Source organism: Oryzias melastigma, linkage group LG1, assembly GCF_002922805.2.
Source record: "Oryzias melastigma strain HK-1 linkage group LG1, ASM292280v2, whole genome shotgun sequence".
Taxonomy (NCBI): domain Eukaryota; kingdom Metazoa; phylum Chordata; class Actinopteri; order Beloniformes; family Adrianichthyidae; genus Oryzias; species Oryzias melastigma.
The window spans coordinates 23,090,927-23,112,414 of record NC_050512.1 but is presented as its reverse complement, the minus strand read 5'-3'; the positions used below and the strand labels follow the sequence as shown (position 1 = coordinate 23,112,414).

The 21,488-nt window shown below is 37.1% G+C and overlaps 1 protein-coding gene across 2 annotated transcripts in view; it reads left to right on the top strand.

The window, feature by feature from the left end:
- The window catches only part of plppr2b (phospholipid phosphatase related 2b), a 58,724-nt gene that overhangs the window by 25,421 nt on the left and 11,815 nt on the right, over positions 1–21,488 (top strand). For both annotated transcript variants that reach the window (XM_024290108.2, XM_024290109.2), the window contains exons 4-5: positions 17,884–18,004; positions 20,216–20,466. In XM_024290108.2, coding sequence (XP_024145876.1) covers positions 17,884–18,004; positions 20,216–20,466 — 372 coding nt within the window. The remainder of the gene's footprint in view (positions 1–17,883; positions 18,005–20,215; positions 20,467–21,488) is intronic.

The following is a 21,488-nucleotide window of genomic DNA, read 5'->3' as shown; positions in this document are numbered from 1 at the left end:
GTGACCATTGTAGGTCCATCGTCACTCCTATAAACTTTGTCCAACTGCTCCAGATTCACAACAATTTGAATAAAGAAGTACTCAGAGAAGCAATTTTGAGCTTAATTTTATTTTTACATGTCCTCCAACATGAAAAAAATGCAGAAGAACACGTTAAAAACACCAAAAAAAAAAGAAAAATTTTCACTGGAGTGGGCAAATAATAAAAAACGTCAATTTAGTTTAAAAAACAGCTGGTTAAAGCTAAAAATAGTTGAATGGATGTTTAATGTGAGTTCTAAAAAACAATAAGATAAAAAAATAGTAAAAAAAATATTATAAAGAACATTAATAGATCAAGAAATGTGACATTTCTGAGAAAGTTTTTATAAGTTTAGAAGTGCGAAAAGGAAGTTCTTGATACTACTGTAAGAATTAAATCAGTAAATATTGAACAACTTTAGCTTTTAAAGTGTTCTTTTATTTCAGACATAAAATGTACTGCACACAGTCACATGACCGTGCCAGTAAAAAGGAAAAATCTATTTTTTATTCTAAGTCTTAGAATAACCATGTTAACTTTGACAAAATGTTCTCTTTTTTGTGATGACGCTTTATTTTTTTCCCCTTGCTAACAAATACATTTATGCTAAAACTGTTTTCTGAAACACAGCTCCAAAATACTTTTGAAGCTCCAAGAGCAGCCCTGTGTGCTCTGTGCTTTTCTTCAAAATACTGGGACACCGTCCCCTCTCTTTGGGAGGATTCTGATTAAACATGTCACAATATGCATGAATGTCTGCATTAGTTCACAAAGCTGAGGAGAAAGGAAATGCACGTGTCAGTGAAATGGAGGCACTTGTGTGGCACTTGCAGAAATAAGCGCTCCCGGCTTTAGTGTATCAGTGCAGGTAAGTGAGTGGGTGGATGATGGTTGCACATCTCCTCCACCGCCGCTGAAAGCTGCATCTGTGTGTGAAGACGTGTTTGTTGATGTGTGTGCTCTACAGAGCGTGGATCTGAGCGCCAGTCAGAGTAGCTACAGGCACTCTCTATGACTCTCCACAACTGTATCTAATTCCATTAGCTCATGCACACAAACATGCAGAATGCAGTGTGTAGCCTCGGGCACAGTTGGTGAAAGATGCGCGCACCGGATGCTTTGCAGGTGACTTTTTTAGCGCTCACCCCAATTATCATCCTCCGAGCTGAAGAAGAAGAGCAAAGTGCTGTTTGACCCATTTGCTAATCCTTTATCCAAGTGTGTCTGAGGGCGGGCGGTGTAGACATTATGCACGCCACAGCCCCTCCTGTCTGGTAATGCAGTTTAGCTGCAACCAATCAGAGGATCAAATTGTAATTGTGGGTTTAAGGAGCCTGTGACCCAGTGTGAGTCCTCACAGCTGATGGAAACTCACATTGTACCACACATTCATGGCCACAGGGAAGAGGATGCTGGGCTCAGAGTATTCAAAGTTATGATTGTGGGGGTCTATTTTTGACATCTTTAGTATGCTAAATGCTGCCATCCTTCAGGGGTGAGAGGAAAAAAATCAAGGCTCTTTTCAAGAAGACCAAGGAGTTCAGAGTCCTCCTGAAAGTGAGAAAAAAAGGAGAATGTGAAGCTGAAAATGACAGAAAATGAGGACGCATTAGGAGAGTGAGACGGATGAAACCCTGCTATTCTGTTGATGTTTGACAGTATCTGTTGAAGCTCTGCACCCATGCATAATGCAGCTGGATGTGACAGATCGCTAGAGATGAGGGACATCACCACTTTGTGCTTTCAAGGAATCGATCATATTTTTAAAAATCCCTCCATGAGAAAGGATGAAAAGGGTTAGAGCCCAGAGCAGACACTGGGCAGATAAAAGCTGGAACAGGTTCATATTAAGTCTGAAAGCTAAGAAAAGTAGGAAAAAGCAAGAAGACCTGGATGAAGACACTGATGTCCAAAAGCACAAGTCCCTCCATTTCGCTTAAAAAAAACTTTAATTAAACTGGCAACCCTGACAGTTCTATTTTTTCAGTCTTAAGCTCTAATAAAAGTTTTTTCTACAATTCTGAACAAGTTTGGGTTAAAGTTAGCGTAGAATTTCCATTTCTGGCTGATCATGCTAGGCGCCATCTTGTCTGCGGCTATAGGTTCTTCTTAGTAAAAGTGTCTTGGAAGTGAAAGAAACAAAAATAAAAGTTGAAAAACTGTCAGACTTACTTTTATCCAAGTGTGTGATGTTGTCCTGGTAGTTTGGTCCACTCTCACAACTGGAATGTGAAAAAAACAAAACAAATACAAATACAAATGTGACTTTAAAGAAAATGCATTTCATGCTCAATGAAAACAAGTTTTTCAGACTTTCTTGGTCTGAAAATGTTACTTTTGCTTTCAGAATGTTTTTATTTCAAACTAAAAGCCTAACACATGGGACATTAACAGACCAGGCTAAGAATAAAACTATCTGGAGTTGGTCAAACTATTGCAACAACATTCGGTTGAAAAAAAAATTATATTTAATGAAAAGCTGTGCATTTAAACAAAATAGATTTTTTTGTCTCTGATCAGATTTCAGGATCTGCAAGGAAAAGCTTTTTTTTAAAAAAAATAACTTTATTGAGAAATTATTGAATCTCAAATTGAATACTAAAGTCTGTAGTTAACTTTAACAGTTCTCAATATTTCAATTTCTGCACAATTCTTGTAAAATGAATAGCATTAAAGAAAAACTTGAACTTTGGTTTAGCCGTTATGTAATTTTAAACTTCAGGCTTTTATTCCATTAACTTCAGCTTTACAACACATCACTACTTACTATGGATAAAATAATATGTAATTGGTGTACATTTGGTTCCTTAAGTGTTAAATGTAAAGGAAATTCATAAAAATGTAGAAAACAGCTTTTATCTCCAAAGATTTTAACTGTATTGTTAGGCTCTCATCTGAGCTCCTGGATGTGAGTACAATGCCAACAATAGAGCTGGTCAGTTAGATGACTGTCATGCTCCTGCTCTGCTCCTGGCTTCTTAGTTGCAGCGTATCAGAGCTGACTCGGAGAGCTGTCATTGGGGAGTTTTCAGGTAGACTCTGGAGCGGTGCACTTCAAGTCAAAAAAGCATTATAGTAATGTGTATATATATATATATATATATATATATATATATATATATATATATATATATATATATATATATATATATATATATATATGTATAAAATCAGCCAATGTCTTACCGATAATTTTAATATAAGAAAAAAAAATCTAAGTCACTAAGACATGTTTTTCTATAAAAAACTTTCTTGATAAGATTTTTTTTCTTGCGAGATAGAAAGTTCTTGAAACAAGAGTTTTTGTTTGTTTGTCCATGACACTTTTTTCCAATCTTCCTCTGTCCGATGTCTATGTTCGTTTACTCATATGAATCGTTTTCTTTTGCTAGACAGTCTCAGTCAGATATCACATTTTCTTTACCACTCTGGCCTTTAGGCCAGCAAGTTGCTCACTGTAGATGTTGACACAGGCATTTTGTGACTACTATTCAATAAAGTCCTCCAGAAACTCATTTTTCCCCCCTTGGCTTCAGCAGTAGCCCCCCCTAACTGGTCCATTCCATTTTTACATGGACCTAGACACCAAAAAAAAAAGAAAATCAGGCTGGCTTAATGGGTCCATTTTATAATGGAAAGGTTCAAAATACCAGACTGGCATCACTCCAGTCAGTGGAAATGAGGCATAATATACTTCTCTTCTTGCTCAGTTTTGGACCAGGGCCTCCTTTTTCTACTGTTTAGAGCCTGTTTGTGCTGTTCTCTAAAGAGAGTTATCCCCACAATATTCAGTTTCTTGGCAATTTTTCTCATGGAATAGTCTTCATTTCTTGGAACAACAATAGATTGTCAAATTTCACATGAAACTTCTCTTGTTTTTCATCCATTTTGACAATGTAATCAACCCCACAAACGTGATACTCCAGATACTCAACCTACTCAAAGTTTGGTCATTTTTACAGCTTCTTTAGGCAGCCAAACTGTTTTCAGCTGTGCTAACATGGTTGCAATAGGGTTTTCTAATCATTTGTTAGCCTTCTGACACAATGAGAAAACACATTGTACCTTAAAACACTGCTGAAATGGAACTCTGGTCACCTATGTAGATAACTCAGCAAAACCCAGACATTTGCAGCTAGAATAGTACATTTTTAATCATTAACAGCATTAACAGTGTATTTCTGATAAGCTTAAAGTTTTGATTGAAAAAAATGGGCTTAAAATAAGAACATTTCTAAGTGAGCCCTTCCTATAGTAAACTGGCTGTTACTAGGAGGAAGCCATAAAACCAGAACTGAACTTAACAGACAGGAGTTATACACATCAAATCCTTAGAGATGGGATGTTGGGTGTGCATGTAAACCCACTTGTTGAATTAAATAACTTTCCGGCTTTCATTCTCCTGCTTGGACATGAAAAACAAAACACAATTTCTGCAGAAACATGTAACTAAACTGAATCTAGCTGCACCTTTGTCTCTCAGTAAAAGCCTTCTGAAGCTGTGGAAACCAGCTTTAGAGTGAGCCCTCAGCACAGGTGCAGACCGATGCAGGTTTGTGGGTGGCAGGCGATCCCTGCAGCGACAGCTGAGTTCTTGTGTATAAAAGGCCGCCATGGTGCTCCCTGACAGCTCATTGTTATGCTGATTTTAACAAATTATGTTTCTGAGAAAATCCAGGCTTTTCCTGTTCTCATTTAACGCCTTTCTCTACTCTAAATTTACCTTCCTTTGTGATTGTAATCAGAGGCGTCATCTCTGACGAGCATTACAAAAGACAGAAATGCACACAGGGTTGTATATGATGCTTAATCACACGGCCCTGCACACATGCCAAAGAGTGTCTTTATACATCATAACGGGTTTTAACTCACTCATTTTTATGTCTTATTCTTCTGACATTTGCAGTTATAATTTGTGTCTCGTCACAACTGCCTGAAGACTGTGTGCAGAATAATGCACCCACCAGAAATCTCTATATGCAAATTGATCAAAAGTTTGCACAGAGTTGAGCTTTGTAGAGATGAATAATTACAGATTCCAGAGGACAAAGGGGAGCCGCAGAAAAGATTGTCAGGCTGAAACGCCATCATTTTCTCAGGCAAATGAAGGGCTGTGAGGGGATGACATTTCTCCATGAACGTTCTGTAGCAGGACAGAGGAGGAAGCCAGAGGGGATTCTGGTCTGGGAACTCAAATCATTAACTTATCACATTTCCTTTTTTTAACCAAATCATTTTATTTGTGTTCATGAAGCGAGGCTCATTACATGGCTCCCAAATTGTTTAAAGAAACAAACACAACTGCACCACAAAAATGCCAAGATAGAATCAGAAGATCTTTTCTAGTTCGAGTCATTGTGTTCATAGACTTTCTTGTGTTGTTGTCTGAAATTCCCTGTAATTATTTTGGATATTTTTAGAGCTATTAGTGTAAGTTTGCTTTAGTTGTGTCTTTATTTATTTATTTATTTGACTTGAGCGTAATTCACATCTTTCTGTGATGTTTTTTTTATTCCATATTTGTTCCTAATCCAAGTAAAATCCCTTCTAGAAATCTCTTTATTTTTATTATTTTTATTTTTTTTTGTCATCTTAAGTCCAACAAAGCACCAAGAAAACATTCAGCCATGAAACATATTTTTATTAGACTACCTAAAGCCTGTTGTTTAACTTGTTGTCTTCAATTATTTCAAAGTAAAATTTATTTCTTGGCCAGATAGTTTGAAGGTAAACATAAATGAATAACTTTGCAGCAATGTACAATTCAGAAACACCCATAGCATCATTTGAAGAAAAAAAAAAAGTATTTAGCGGGGTATTTTTATTCAAAATATCAGGTGTTGATATTGACTTTTGCATCAAAATCTGCATTCTGCTCTATTTGTGTTCTAAGACTTTGTTGCACAGGTCAGTCCATGTAAAAATTGGCTTCTTGTTTAATGAATACACATTTTAGAACCCACTCTGTTAGAAAACGATCTTGTTTTTAATGTTTTTAGCATTTCTTAGATGATAGAGGAAATATATAAAGAAAATTGAGATTTAAATTGTGTTTGAGTTCTAGAAAACTATACTTGTTTTTTTAATTTTAACTAAATATTGCATTACCTTTATGCGTATGGTTGGGACCTTATTTGATCTCCCCATTAGATGTTTTCAATGGCTGCACAATAAAGAATAGATCACCTCTTTAAACTGTTAATATGAGTTTTTTTGTTGTTCATTCATCCGTCCATCCATGTCTACTTAATCCCTTTTGGGGTCACAGGGCTACCAGAGACTATCCCAGCTACTGTTAGGCAAAGGCAGCCACCCTGTAAAGGTCATCAGTCCGTAGCGGGGCTTCTTCTAGACTAACCATCCTTTCTGCATCACTTATTCCACCTAAAGGCTTTGATGCTAAAATGGGATTTTAGGATCTACAGTAAGCTGGTTGGGTCCATCTGACCCATGAGTACCATCTGAGGTAGAGGAATTTAAATATTTAGGAGTTGCTCTGGATTCAAATTTAAGTTTAAAAAAATGTTTAAAAAGGTGCTTAATACTATAAAATACAATTTGCTTGTTTTTAGACACACATTGGAAACAAGCTCACAGTGCAAAAGTCTATCTAGATGCAATGATTCTTTCCCACATTAGTTATTTCTGGTCTCAAGCGCGCGAGACAACAACAAGAGCTTTAAAATCGCTGTATTAGAAAGCGGTTAAAGTACTGAATAAGAAACTGCTGAGATCCCACCATTGTCCAATACTTCCAAAACATAGCATGCTAAACTTTGACAATTTAATTATCGATATGAATATGCAATTACTTTAAAGAAAAAAATCTTAAACAATATGGCGCCTCCCCCTGTTGACAAAATACGTCCAGCTCTGTTCTTAGCAAACAGCCAGGACTTCAAGGACAGCAGGTTGACTAAAGGAAGCTCGGTCTTCGCCATCAAAGAATGGAACAAACTAACAAGAGTCTGAAACTATTGGAAAAGCAGGAATTTTAGCTTTAATTGTAAATAGCATAATACAGTCTGAGTGAAATTTAATTGTATAATTTTATTTCATTTTTTATCGTGCAACTCGTTGTTACTGTAAGCAGTGATATAGTTGGGGTTAGAATATATCATTTTATCATGTATTCAGTAGATGGTGGAAATGTTTAATGTATGTGTGAATATTTGAATTACGTTTACATTTATTTTCACCTTTTCAGAGAATACAGACAGAAACTAGCTTTGGCTATAATCTGGTGTAAAGCATCTTTAATGTTTTTGCACAATGTCTCTGTCAAATAAAAAACAAACAGGAGCTACAGGTTTTGAGAATGGGACAGAGCTGTGGCGAAAGCAACACATCTCGAGGGCAATAGGGGTAAAAATCCACCCCAAGTGTGTTTGTGCTAGCCATGCCTAAACACTGACAGTAGTTTGAGTGGCAGATATAGCAATCCTGTTGCCCTGTCGACACTACCAAACTGGTGTACCATGAGAATACTTTGAAATGTGTTCATCATAACTCGTCTGTCCGCTCATTCGTCTCTCTATTTCTCCATCCAGAAAAGCAGAAAAAGGTTGATAGAAAGGCATCCGGGCAGATCAGCGTGTTAATGGGTATGATGCTTATGAGACGGAGCAGTGAAAAGAGAAGCAGGGATAATAGGGGATAATCACAGCTTTATCCTGTCACTGCCAATAACACTGGGTTGAGGTCTGAGAGAGGGAGACAGCAGGGTATGTAGCCTCATGTTGATATTGCTGACCATCTCTCTGTTCCCACTGTGACAGGCTTTAAGACACGTTCTTACTGGTAGATGAGAACCTTAATCCTGCAACGCACTCGAGCTGTGTTAGAGAGGTCTCCTCCCACACTGAGGAAATGGGTGGAAAGTAATACGACATATGGGCAAAGACTTAAGGAGGAGGAGATTTTGACAAATGGTGCATAAGTAGGATAAGGACAGAGAGCGATGGACTTGTGGAAAATGCAAAGAGACACGGAAAGAAATGAAGAGAACTTTATTGAGGTCATAGCTCAGCACAACCTGACTGAAAATAACAGGATGTGAACTGTGAGAAAAGGATTTCAGATACTGAGTCAAAAAAAATATTGAGAGAAAAGTAGAAAAAAAAAGACATTTCTGATAACCTAGTTTCTCTTTTCACCAAGAGCTGGGAAAAGCTGCCCTGAAAAACAGAATAAAAGCAGTGTGAGACAGAGGAGAGGAGAGGGATGGAGAGAGTGTGGGAGATGCTGAAGCAGTTTCATCGTCATGGTTACCACCTCCAGCATGAGGATGCTGTCCGTGTATGTGCGCCAGTGTGTGTGTTTAAAGTAGAGTGCTTTAGCTTCCAGTGTCAACAGATGTCATGTGATTTATTGTACTTTAAAGGGACTATAATGGAAATTCTCAATGCTTTCCTTTTTACTAAAACCACAAACAGCATTACAGCACGTTTCTGACATATGACCAAAATCTTCACCAAAAATGAACATTAGACTGTAAATACATAGACCGTGTGAAACAACATCACCTTTATTGATTTGACTGAATTAACATTTTTTAACATGATGTTTCTCAGGACATCTGCAATAGCCAGAGCAGCTACACTTGCATTCATTTCTACCCTTCCCATAAAGCTTTTTATAAACGGTGACGTCAAACTGGCTTCATGAGCTGCATCTGCATCATTTGTACTACTCGCACTGCATGGTGACAACATTAGACTTTTATAGCACTTATACACACATTTTCTTCAAGTTACAGCCATGCATCACTGTTTTTGAAAGAACTGCAAGATGAATGATTAAAAAAAAAACTGAAATAATACTTTATTCTCAGCTGGACCTGTTTATAATTATTGTATTTTTCACAATATAAGTCACCTTTTTTTTGCATAGTTTGGCCAGGGTGCAACTCAAACTCGGGTGTGACCATTGACTGTATAAGTAGGAACTGGACATGCAAGCGTTGAGCCTTCGCCGTCACTTCCCGATACGTCAACCGCCATACTGCAACCAATTGCCGCCCCTCATCAGCAATTAGTCTGAGTTGCGCTGAGTTAAAGGAACTCCTGGTGCCAATCATGAGTGAGTGTGTTCCAGCTTGTTCAAAGGCATCACCCCTCCCACTGAAAGCAGGCCGGGAAATCTGTCAATGAAGCGATCGAGGCGGGTCCACAGGGAGCCACATGCTTTTAGTGAGGCATCTGATTGGTCAGTTTATGACTTGAATAACTTGTAATAAAGAGAAAAAAATCTTTGAAAAAAATCAGGATTAGAAAGAACGTGCTAAGAAGAGAGCATCAGAGCAAGAATAGTTTTTCTAAAAAAATGACTGAGAAATAACGGTCTGTTTCTCAATGGAAGTCTATGGGACTTTGGCCGTCTTGCAACCTGCAGCTACATCCTACCTGGAACAAGAAAAGGGAGGGGTGGCTCAGTCCAGTTCCTACTGATACAGTCAATGGGTGCAACATATATAATAAAAAAAAAAAGTAGCAACAACCACTAGAGCGCACTGTGGTGTGTATATCAGTTTTGGCTGATGAGGGTCTGAGGTCAGGGATAACCAGTTGTTTTTAATCTGTTTAGTTTAGCAATCAGCTATTGTTTATATTTTAAGACCGACATTCTGCTTCTGTAAATAAAATTGAATTCAATTGGCTACTGACAGCAACACAGAAGAAGCAGGACCGCTTAAGGTACACGGCTGCATGGACTCTCAATAAAAAGTCTATCCAAACGCATGTAGACCAGAATTTCAGGCTTCCGCGTCCAGAACGCTTGTGATCGTGTGTTTCTACAAGTCCGGTTGTGGTTGTTCGTACTTCGTCTGATTAATATTACACCAAGACAGACATTTAAAGAAACAGAGCTGTGAAAACAAAAATCCCAGAGCAATATTTATGGGATTTGCACCGCTTTGCCTGCACACAGTCTGTACCAACTGTAGGTGACAGATTAGCACTAGTGAACGGCAGGAAACCAAACAAAGAAGAATCCACTTCCTGCCGCTAACTGCTTGTCTGGCGCTGGTCTGGCGTAAACAGCACAGGCTGGATGTGCGTTCATTAAACTGCGTACAATTGTTCTTGAACGCACCACATGTGGCCTGTATGAATGCAGCATGAGTCTCAAACCGAAACAGAAAATAAAGAATTCAGCAGATTTTGTGATTGGAAGTGATATAAAGTGACTTGTCGGCATGTATTTTAAACTATGGTTGACTTAATAATTGTTCATATGTTGCACTAATATGCTGGATTACTTCTGTTTCATGAAGCGAAATGAGGGAAAACGTATATTATAGTCTGTTATTGTTGTCTATTCCGCTATGATTAGCCTTTTAAGATGAAATCTTAGTTAAATATTTTGTTAAATAAATGTCTTCCAAAAGTATGATTTATATTTTTGCCTGTGACTTATACTCCAAAGCGACTTAAAGACCAAAAAAAAAAACTTTTGTTGCATTTTTTTAAAGATTTTTTTTAGAAAGTTGTGGTGTTTTTTTTGACACTCCGGGTCATAACAATTGTCTTCTGTTTTCACTTTTATGTGTGATTCTTTTGAGGTTAACACTCCGAGATCTGGTAAAGCGAAGCTTCACACCAGTGAGATCTGGGATAAAGCTCGAGGGTAAACTCTTGGCCTACGAGAAGAGCTGTCGTTGCCTCATGAAAGAGTCACCTGCTTCCCTGAACGTCCTTTAACTGAACATGTTTTCCTGTCAGAGATCAGAGGTTGAACTCACAAGACTGAAGAGTTGCCTTTTTGCTCCCTAACCCCGTCTCCAGTGCAGTGCATGTACATACATACATACATAATAATTTTGTCTCTTTTTGAAGATGGAGGAGTCAACATGTCATCAAAGAAAGTGAATAGTCTTTCCTTAAACAGCAGGACTGGTGAGGGATGGTGGTCAATTGTCGTGAACTACTCGGTTTTTAGCTTTTCATGCTTCAGTTGAAGTTCTAAAACGGTGCGTGAGCTGTGTCATACAAGAACACAAATTGTGCTTCAAACGTTTGGCAGAGATGCTCTTCAGTCAGGTTACAAATAGATTCAGCAGCAGATCACTGAGTGGGATGATGATGATTAGAAAATGTGTCACTCCAGGAGCATTAACGTGTTTTATCTTCTTTATTTTATTTTCTAAATATCCTTCTGTTCCAAAGAAGCGCATTTTTAGAGAGTAGCTGAGTCCAATTTGAATATTTTTAAATGATCTTTAAAGTTGATTTTTCATATTTTCTTAAATTCATTATGTAAAATTACTATAGTTTTTTTTTTATTTTTAAACATATATGATCCCTGTTTCAACAGAATACTTGATCTCTGTCAGAATGGAAACAGTTAAGCAGAAAAATAATCCTATTTATGTGGGTTTCAATTGATGTTCTGAGGAGCAGCAGGAAGCAGCTTTTATAGTGATGTCTGCATTAAAATAATTAGTCATAAAACTGAACATTTTGTTATGCACTGCTGCAAAGAATAGAACAATCTATTGTTGTCACGCAGGAGCAAATGTTATGATAGAGAAACTCAGCTTGAAAAAAAATTACAGAAGATAAAAATGAGAATTTTATGATGATGTGATGCGTCTTCATCACAGTGAGAGTTTTAAAGAAAAAAACTGCAATTTAGAAACTTTTTCATGTTAAGTTTTGTAACCTGTCATTGCTACCTAAAATGATAAAAGGCAATGCAAAAAAACATTGTATGCATGCAATTCTTTTTCTTTTTTCCCCATTTATTTAACCATTTTTAAGTACAAATGTATCGTTTCATAATTCATAACGTCTATGGATTTTAGACTGCAGACAGATCTGTAGGGTGTGAAGCAAAAATGCTGCATAATCTTCTAAAAGGAAAAGTTTTTGAGCATTAACATTGCATGAAATGCATAATCTTTCTCAAGAATTATTTATTTTCTGCAAACTGTCCTCAGGAAGCCTCACACTAAATTTACCACCAACACTTTAACAGAAATGCCTTCCACCAGAGGTTTTATTGAACGTTTGCAACGTTGTGCTGTGAACATCAAAGGACATATAGGCAATTTTATACAGTAAAAAGACGGATCCTTTAAAAGATTCACTGTTATATTTAGAGAAAACAGTCAATGAGTAAAATTAAATTAACTAAAAAATAAATAAAGAAATAAAAAATAAATAATAATAATAAAGAGACTAAACTGAGAAGAAAGAAAATGCTAGTTAAATTAAGAAAAATCTGTAAATTAAATTATGATTAACAAATTCAGGAACTTTTATCAAATTAATTTGAGGAGCCAATTGTTGAAACACCACATATTAGTAAAATAATTCCATAAATTAGCTGAAACTTGACAGTAAAAACCTCTAATATGACAAAACTTTAAAAAGTATGTCAGAACCCGTAGAGAAAATCAAAAAGATGAAAGAAAGAAAAAAAAAAAGATGATCTTACGAGGAGACTATTCCAAACCACGCTCTTACTTTCAGTGAGACGACTAATGAACTGATGCAGAAACAGCTGCGATAATTACAAGCCCACAGCTGCTGTGAATGAACAGAAACGATCCAACAGAGTCAAATAAACTAAAAAAAACTACAAGCAACCAAAAGAATAAACAAATAAAGGCATAATCAGTGCAAAAAACGATAAAGAAGCAAGTTTGGAATAATTACACAGCAGCTTAAAATGTAAGTTTGCATGGCAATATAGAATTTCAACTTACAGAACACTTATGATCACATATTAGGATCTCAATTGAAATTTTATCCACTATAAATCCACTATATCTGTGTGTATTTTTCTCCTTTAGAACAGAAGTCTGCAAACTTTGATGCTAAAAGAGCCACGTGGGCCAAAAAAGTGCTATGGCCCTGTAAAACTGAAAGGTTCAAGTAAAGAACAGAAACAGGAAGTTCACCGTGGAAAAAACAACAGTAGTGTAAAGTAAGGAAACACCTAAAGTGTCAAATCTAGCAACTACAGACTTAAACCTGACTTAAACCTAGCAAGAACCACAAATTTCAACCTCACGGTTTCAAAAAAAAAAAAAAAAAACAGAAAGAAATCCACTTTTTTATGTTTTTGTGGACATTTATTAATAACATGTCACATTTAAATATTTACAATAAGTGGATAAAAAAAGTTTTGCAATCTTTTTCACGATTTTAGCTTCTTTTCCTGTTGACTGAATACACGAGTTCCCTTCAAAATAAAATCCCTAACAAAGTTTCTCCTGCTGCACCAGATTTACAAACATGACACTTTTTGTAATTTTGTAATTTTTCTCCTTTTGCTATTGAATATAAACATGATAACACTGGTGATGAACAATCCAAATGTATTTCAAATCTGAGCTTAAAGCTAATTCTAATAATAAACCACTGTTAACCATTATTTTCTCTGTTGTCTGGCACGTTAAAAAGTTAAATGTAAATGGCAAAACTTGACACTTATCTAAAAGAAAATAACCAGGACTACAAACCGGTTTACTGATATTGTTAGTAAAAAAGACTAAAAAACAAACTTGATTTTTTATTTTTTGTGTGCAATAAATTGATTTTAAATGTTACTTTGTGTTATTACTTTTACCTTTTTATGCTTTTATGGTCAAACTTCTATGTTAACTTTTATGTTTAACTTTAATTTTCTTCCTGAACATGCGACTGCAAAAAACTTTAGTTTGTGCATGTAAACATGTCACAATGACAATCTGATTCCGATTCTCATTATCTTTAAAGCCAAAGAGCAGCGATGAAGGGATGAAGGAGTTTCTCCAGAGCTTCAGTTTATCTGCATTTTTCAGTAAAATGATTAACACATGTCAAAACTGAAACATAAAAATAGAATCACTTAGAGATATATTACTTTTTTTCAGAAAACTATTACTTTAAATCATCATTGTAACTTCTAACAAAAACTCCAACATACGTTTTTTAACGATTAAGTATGAGGTTTTTAAAACTGCAAAAACTTATCTTTAATAATTAGGCAAAAAAAAGGCTTCAAAAATAGAAAGTCCATTTGTTTCCCCCCAAGCAAAAGTGTAATTAAGAAGTTTTGGTTTGTGCGTATGCATGTGATCATGCTTCACACCATCAGATGACAGATTACATCTGTGGCCTCAGCCGTCATGCTGATTGCACATCCTGCTTCCCTGCAGGGAGTTTTTCCTCTTTCAGGCAGCTCTTTCAGAGTCCTGCGTTTGGGGAAACTTTCTCAAATTGCGATTCACAATGGACTGACCAATTTCAAATGGCTCTGTGGCAGTGTCGTGTGGTTGAGGATTTGTCTAATTTGTAAGCACAGTTAGGGATTCGGATAATTATCATGTGCAAGACAGCAACAAAGAAGCTGCAATCACACTAGAGTCCAGTTTACACACAAAGTCGACACAATAACATGCAAGAAAATGCAGAGATTCTTTATTTTTAAAGACTTACTCTGAAGAAAATTGTGTTTTTAACATGTTTTTGTTGTGTTTTTTTCATGGTGGAGGACATATATAATGACATTTAAGAATAAAACAGTTTATGAGTATTCTTTTTCTAATTTATCGTGAATCAGGAGCAGACAAACTACTAAAAAATGACTGGAGTGGAACTTAAAGTGACTTTTACTCATTAACTGATCATTACAGATTTCCATTTTCAAACTCTTACTAAAATAGACAAAAATATACGATCTGTTGAATTTTAATAATTTTGTTTCGTACCTTTTTTCTGTCTTTTAACATTTCAAGATCTCTTTATTGCCAAAATATTTTGAACACACAGAAAACATTTCTGTCCTTTCAAATTCCAGAGCAAGAATGTAGAAAATAAAAAATAAAAAGACACCACATCTAAATAGAAATTGAAAGTAAAAACTGTAAGAAAAATATATATATATATATATATATGTATTTGTTTAAAACATATTTTTAAAGGCCTTCCCAGTGCAAATAGTGTTGTAAGTTGTTACTGATATTTTTCATCTTGTCAGGTTTCCTTTTTTTAAGTTTTGAATCTTTTTATATTTATTTTAACAAGTTCTAATGTTTTTTTTAAGCAATCTAGAGTTTGATGGGTAATTCTTCTGCGTTTGACATGATTTTTTAAAGATGTAAACTTCTGTTAATTGTTTGATATAAACCATTTCTAATCTAATCTAATCTAATCTAATCTAATCTAATCTGATCACAAGTAGAAAAGAAAATAGGCATTTAACTGCATTTACATCTTCATCTGTACCTTCCCTTTCAGAGTTAAACTTACTTTGACCCTTGATTTTAAAATACCCAAAAATCTTGAAAAGTGTTGTGAATCACTCTAAAATGACTATATAATTTAGAGCTCTGCAGTGCCAAACAAATGTTTGTGCTTGTCATGATTATACGGCTGTTCTTTTTTGAACAGAGTGGGTTATGTTGGTCAACCGCTCTCTGCAGCTTCACTTCTCTAAAAGCTTCCAATCAAGCACAGCATGCAGCAAACCTCAAAGCTCCTTCTAATCATTCCCAAAGTCATTTTACAGATTTCTTTTGGTTGAATCTGGAGTTATTTTCACCAAAGACACACTGAGGTAACTAAACATACAAAACTTTGGTTTCTGGTTTGTCAACTTTAAAAAAGGGGTTTCTGCACCAGCTTCAAGGACGACAGTTTACATCTTTGCATTAAATTCAGTGTAATGACAAATAAGGAAAAATGAGGATAAAACTGAGGGGTTCTGAGATAAGACTTGCTGCCTGAGCCTTATCTGTCTTTGCACTGAGCCGATGAAATTTTCCCCCCTTATCCTTCATCTCATTTCTCAGAAACGTTTGCTGAGCTTTAGCAGATTTCATGTGTTAAATTCGACTCGGCACACATTCTTATCTTGAAGTTGCTACAACATAACGTAGAACTTTTTCCAGCTGTTCTTCAGGACGAAACCTAAAAATGGAAACATTTAAAGACCCAATCTGAGGAAAATTGTGTTTTATTTAAACATGTTCTTGTGATATTTTTCTCATGATGGAGGACATACAGTATATAAGGAAAATGAAGCTCAACATTGGATTTTTGAGTGTTTCTTTATTTAAATCCTTGTGAATCAGGAGAAAGTGGGAGCAGAGTTGCTCTACGCCCACAGTCCCGCCCACAACTAAGACAAATTTCTAATAAAATACTGCCTCTATTAAGCTATGTTCAAGAAAACTACAGTTTTTTTTGGGCTAAAAACAGGATAATCAAAATGCAAAGACCACTGGGAACACTGAAAATGGATGAAAAGATGATTGAAGTGGAGCTTTAATACACACAAATATACTGTATATGTATTGATAAAATATTATGTCCCATTATTTTCATTTTTGCTGTCTTATTACCTTTCTATCTATAAGTTCCTCTCTACAATTTTTTGATTCATAGCACTGTTATGAAAGATTTTGGGGAACAAGAATAAACAAATAAAAAGTTATAATTAAGAAAGTTTTTTATTAACTTAGAATTGTTTGGCCCTTCTGTTGCGCTCAAGGTTAAAGACTGAAAAATCAGATCTGACATCAAGAAGAAATATATATATTTCTTTTTTTTATTGCGAGTGTCACGATTTATCAATTTAATCGATTAATTAATTTATATAGGATCCAATCAGATCCATCTGTCTGAGGCAGAATCGAATCGACCTGTACTATTATAAAATCATCTCAAGATTTGACACATCTATAATCGATATTGGAAATTTGGATTTAGGCGTGGTAGGTTTATTTTCCTATAATGAAAATAGTGCCACCACTTTGGCTTAAAACGAACCAATTTTGGTTATGAAGCATATCATCAACCACAAATTATGATATGAATCAAATAGTTGTTAAGATATATTGTTAAACTTCTAGTTTTTATATAAATCTTTCATACAAGTATGCACAAGCAAAAGCAAGCTTGTCATTAGGAAAAATTACCTTAGTTTTGCCCAGAGCAACCTGCAACAACAGGGCTCCTTTTCAAAAAATTACAAATTATTATTATTCTGCAAAAAAAGCGACAGTCATCTTCTCAGTTAATGAGATCTCTCGAAACCCACCTCTCAGTGTCACACCCAGACCTCAGCGTCGCAGCACTGAAGTCATGCCATCCTCACCAAAGACATCATTTGCTCTGACACACATGCCCACAGCTCTCCATGAACCTTCAATCGAGGCTTATAGTTTGTAGCATCAGCAGCCCATCAGTGCCAGAGAAGCCTTCATCTGTCACTCTGAGGGCTAGGAGCTCTGCTGCATTAGCATCGTCCTCCGCCGCTCGATCTGTGCCATGCATAGTGCATGAGCATGTAACCTACATCTTAGCAGTGCTTCCTCAGATCAGACAAATTTCATAATAGTGTCTGGGAATGTGTAGAATGATGTTTCATCAATGTATTCCCTCTGTCAGAGGGAATCAGGGCCGTGCTGACTGGACTTTAAGCCCCTTTGAAAAGGCTGCCAGACACGTTGGCTGGAAGCTCTTGAAATTAAAAATGTATTAAGGCAGTAATAGTAGAAATATGTGGGGTCATAAAAAGTGATCAGGCTGAGCTGTAACTATGTTATTTTGGGGTTAATAGCAACAATAATAAGCTGCAAACCTGAAGCTCAATTGTCGCTCTGAAGGAAACAGTCTTTCAAAATGAGATGAAAAATGTGTGAAATGTGGAAACAAATCCCCTCTGATTACTGAAGGTGCTTGTGTTTGCATTTCGTAAAAAAAAAAAAAATACGGGTGAAATTTTAATCAGCGCGCGCACGAGGGAGGAACGCTCATAAATTATTTTGCTGTGTACTAATTTGAACTGGCAAAAAATTCTCGCTCGCAGTAATGTTTTCAACAGTGTCGCCCTTTGTTTAGTTTTTTTCTTTTTTTGTGTCCTAGATCCTGATAGGAGAAGTGACCAGTTTCTTCGTGAAGACGGAGGGAGCGCAGGAGAAGACCATCGTGACCGCAGACTGCTGCTACTTCAATCCTCTCCTTCGAAGGATTGTACGTTTTCTAGGTCAGTCAAATCCTTCAAATGGGAGCTTCCTCGGCTTTCAAGTAACTCTCAGAACAACAGCATCAGTTCTTAGTCATGGAGGGGGGAGTTTACAGTGTGGTACGAGGTACGGTTGCCTCAGATCTCACCAGGCCTTCATTATTAACTCTCTGGTCACCTATTTTCATCCGCCAATGTTTGGGTAGGGATGCCACTTTTATCACAGCAGGGATAAAACATTTTTATTTTACCATTTTTTATACCATCCCAGACTAAACAAAACAAGGGCTGGTTTTCCCTTATATTACCAGGATGTAGTGTAAAGTCTAATCTGAGGAACACACTTACTCTCTATGACAGCTTTGACCGTTTTGCCTTAGTTGGAGATATGTTTAAAGCTGCGTTCACACAGAAAGGGATTTGCATTTCAGGGGCTCGGACTCCCCTACCGGACTTGGGAAAACTGTCTCCCGGGAGGACTGTGTCTTTGACCGGCTTTGGGATGATGTGAGCTGGCGGAAATGCCGCTCCACGCTCCGAACAGTCCTCAGAAACTGTGCAAACAATCATGTGAATTTGTGTTACCAATCATGTGCAGACTAAAGAAAGGCTGATGAAGAGCTATTGAGCCCTGAAGTGTGAATCTGTGAATATCTTTCTAACTTCAACAAACTTGCTATTCCTACAAGATTATCCGCATGGATTTTAACTGCATCCAAGGCGAAATGTCTGAACTCCAACTCTTCCTCTGGGTCCGTGCGGCCAAGAATAAAGTATTGATCATACAAATTTAGACAATAAGAAGCAAAAAATCACTTCAAAATATAAATAATAAAAGCACGCCCAAAAGATCATCTCACTCAAAGCTGCATCTTTGTTTGTTTACAACAGAACTCACCATTTCTTCTTCTACGGCCATTTCCAGTATAATGAAAAGTTCTGTGCGTATCAAAATGATTTGTTCTGATCGAAAGAGTGGCGCATGTAAACGTTTGTTGCAATGTGATAAAGTTTTTCAGGGCCATGTACACAGTTCTATTCTAATCCGATCTTTAAACCGTTCAGGACATTTTGCACATGAAAACGCAGCTAATGTTGCGTCGCTGTACTGACACGATCAGACGTTCGACGGCGTCATTTGAGATTCTGGTTCTGCAGTAATGTAAGTAGTGGCCAGCTGATTGCATGAGACCGTGTAGCCACTATACCCATATCTCTAAAGCTAAATTCACTTTCATCCCAAGGGGGCACTTTCAATGAAAAATCGGTGTAAATGTACGCCAACCCACGTCTAGAACTGTCGTGCTCATGCAACACAAGCTTTTAAGTCCAGTCACGGGCTGTACGTTCTAAACTGGCGTTCATTGATCGCACACTGGAAGTTCAACCAGTTGAACCTTTTGACTGTTAAATCACAAAAGCGATGAACTTTGACCAATCAGGACCTTGGGTTTGTTAGTGATCCTTTCTAAAACACGGAAGTTCCAACCCTTTGAAAAGTGTTTGTGACTGGCTGAAATTATTTGACACCGAGTGTTTTATATTTCAGAATAGAGCTGTGAAAGAAAAAGCTTGGATTGACATTTCGGACCAAGCCTGTAGCTACATGCGCTACAATAGGTTCGCGACGGTCCAGTGTCTGCACCATATGCTAAAACTGCATTCAGGAACTCAGTAGATTGTATTTTTGCCCCACAAAGGGTGTCCATATTTCAGAATATTCACCTCTCTGAGAGATCTGGGCACGTGGATTGGTTGGTGTGGTTAGCATGTGGTGTGGCAGCTGATTGTGCCACAAGAACAGAATCCTCTGAACCCACAACACTTCTAAATGCCTTACCAACGGCCACAACTTATACAAAACTGCAAACTCCCCTAAATATATTTACAAAGTTTGCCCAACAGTTCTATAGAAGTGTTAAAAAGGAACTGCGTCTTCTATCTTTCTTTCGTTGGTGGATGGTACACCAACAAAGAGTGTGAACCCGCTCCTACACTTTTGTAGTGTGGAATAAAGGCAACCGTGTTCGGATGACTGAAAAAAGGCCTTCTCAAACATTTACCGTCTGGCTTTACTGTAGCACTTTGATCTAATTCAAACATCTTTGCTCAGTAGAGTGAACGTGACATGCTGCAGGAACAGATGCAAACCAAAAAAACTTCTGTTTGTGACTCTTAAACGAAAGACAGATTCACTTATCTTTATCCCTCTTTTTTTGTTTTATTATTCAGGTGTCTACTCCTTTGGTCTCTTCACTACCACCATCTTCGCCAATGCCGGCCAGGTGGTGACAGGAAACCAGACGCCTCACTTCCTTTCCGCCTGCAAGCCCAATTACACAGCCCTGGGCTGTCAGTCTCCTCTGCAGTACATCACAGAACACCGTGCCTGTACAGGAAACCCCTTCCTGGTGTTGTCCGCCCGCAAATCCTTCCCCTCTAAAGACGCTGCGCTCAGCTTCTATTCAGCCATCTACACAGTGGTAAGAAGCCTTTTATGACTGTGGCGATGAAGGGATGCTCTGATCAGACACAAAGACTTTGTTCATGTACTGTCTGGAGACAGTGTAAAGACCTCAGAACTAGACTTGATCTGGTCTACTTTGTCTGTCCTTATGAGAACCTGAGCAGCATATATTTGTATTGTTTTTCCTCCAAAATATAATTAAGAAAATTAATTAGGAAAAATACTTATATTTGTATTCTTTGAGAAAAGTTTATGGTTACTATCAGGCAGGGATGGTTTTGCTGAATATTCCACATTATCAGCAACCTTATTTTAGACTTTTACAGAACTCTTTTGTAACCTTTGTGCTATCCTAGGCATGTTTACATTAAAAGTGGTGTCAAGTGGACTCCACAAGACCGTGGCAGACATAAAATCCTGTCCACCTTCGTCATAGGAGGGATCACGCATCAATATAAGGGTGGGGTCATCTGGACCCCATAAAAGAGCGAGGGGTTTTAAATCTACTTTCAGATTTTTCATTTGGAAACCTAATAATGTAAGAACTTAAAGCTTAGGAATTTTAGAGTTTCTTTCCCCTGAGTATCATTTTTATCACTTACTATTTTCAGCCAAATTCCAAAGGTTTTAGACCAGGGGTGTCAAACATCCGGCCCACATCCGGCCTGCTAGATGGTTTAATCCACCCCAGTCATGAAGAGAAAAAAATACAAGGCTGTTAAAATTTTTAAAAAGGCAAATTTCTAGGGCTTACATATTTATATATTATACTTATATTTTCCAACAAACCTGCCATTAGAGCTCCTATTGGCCCAACACACCTGATCCAGGTAATCAGCAACAGATAAGGCAGGATTTCTGGAAAACCAGCTATAGGCAAGCCCTCGAGGCCTGACTTTGGACACCCCTGTTCTGGCCAATTTTTGTGGTGAGTTAAAGAAATGACCGCAATGTGGCATTCTGCCACTAGGGGAAGCAAAGGAAACACGAGACCAGCCTAACAAGAGATCAAGAAGTAAACACACAATGTAATAAATG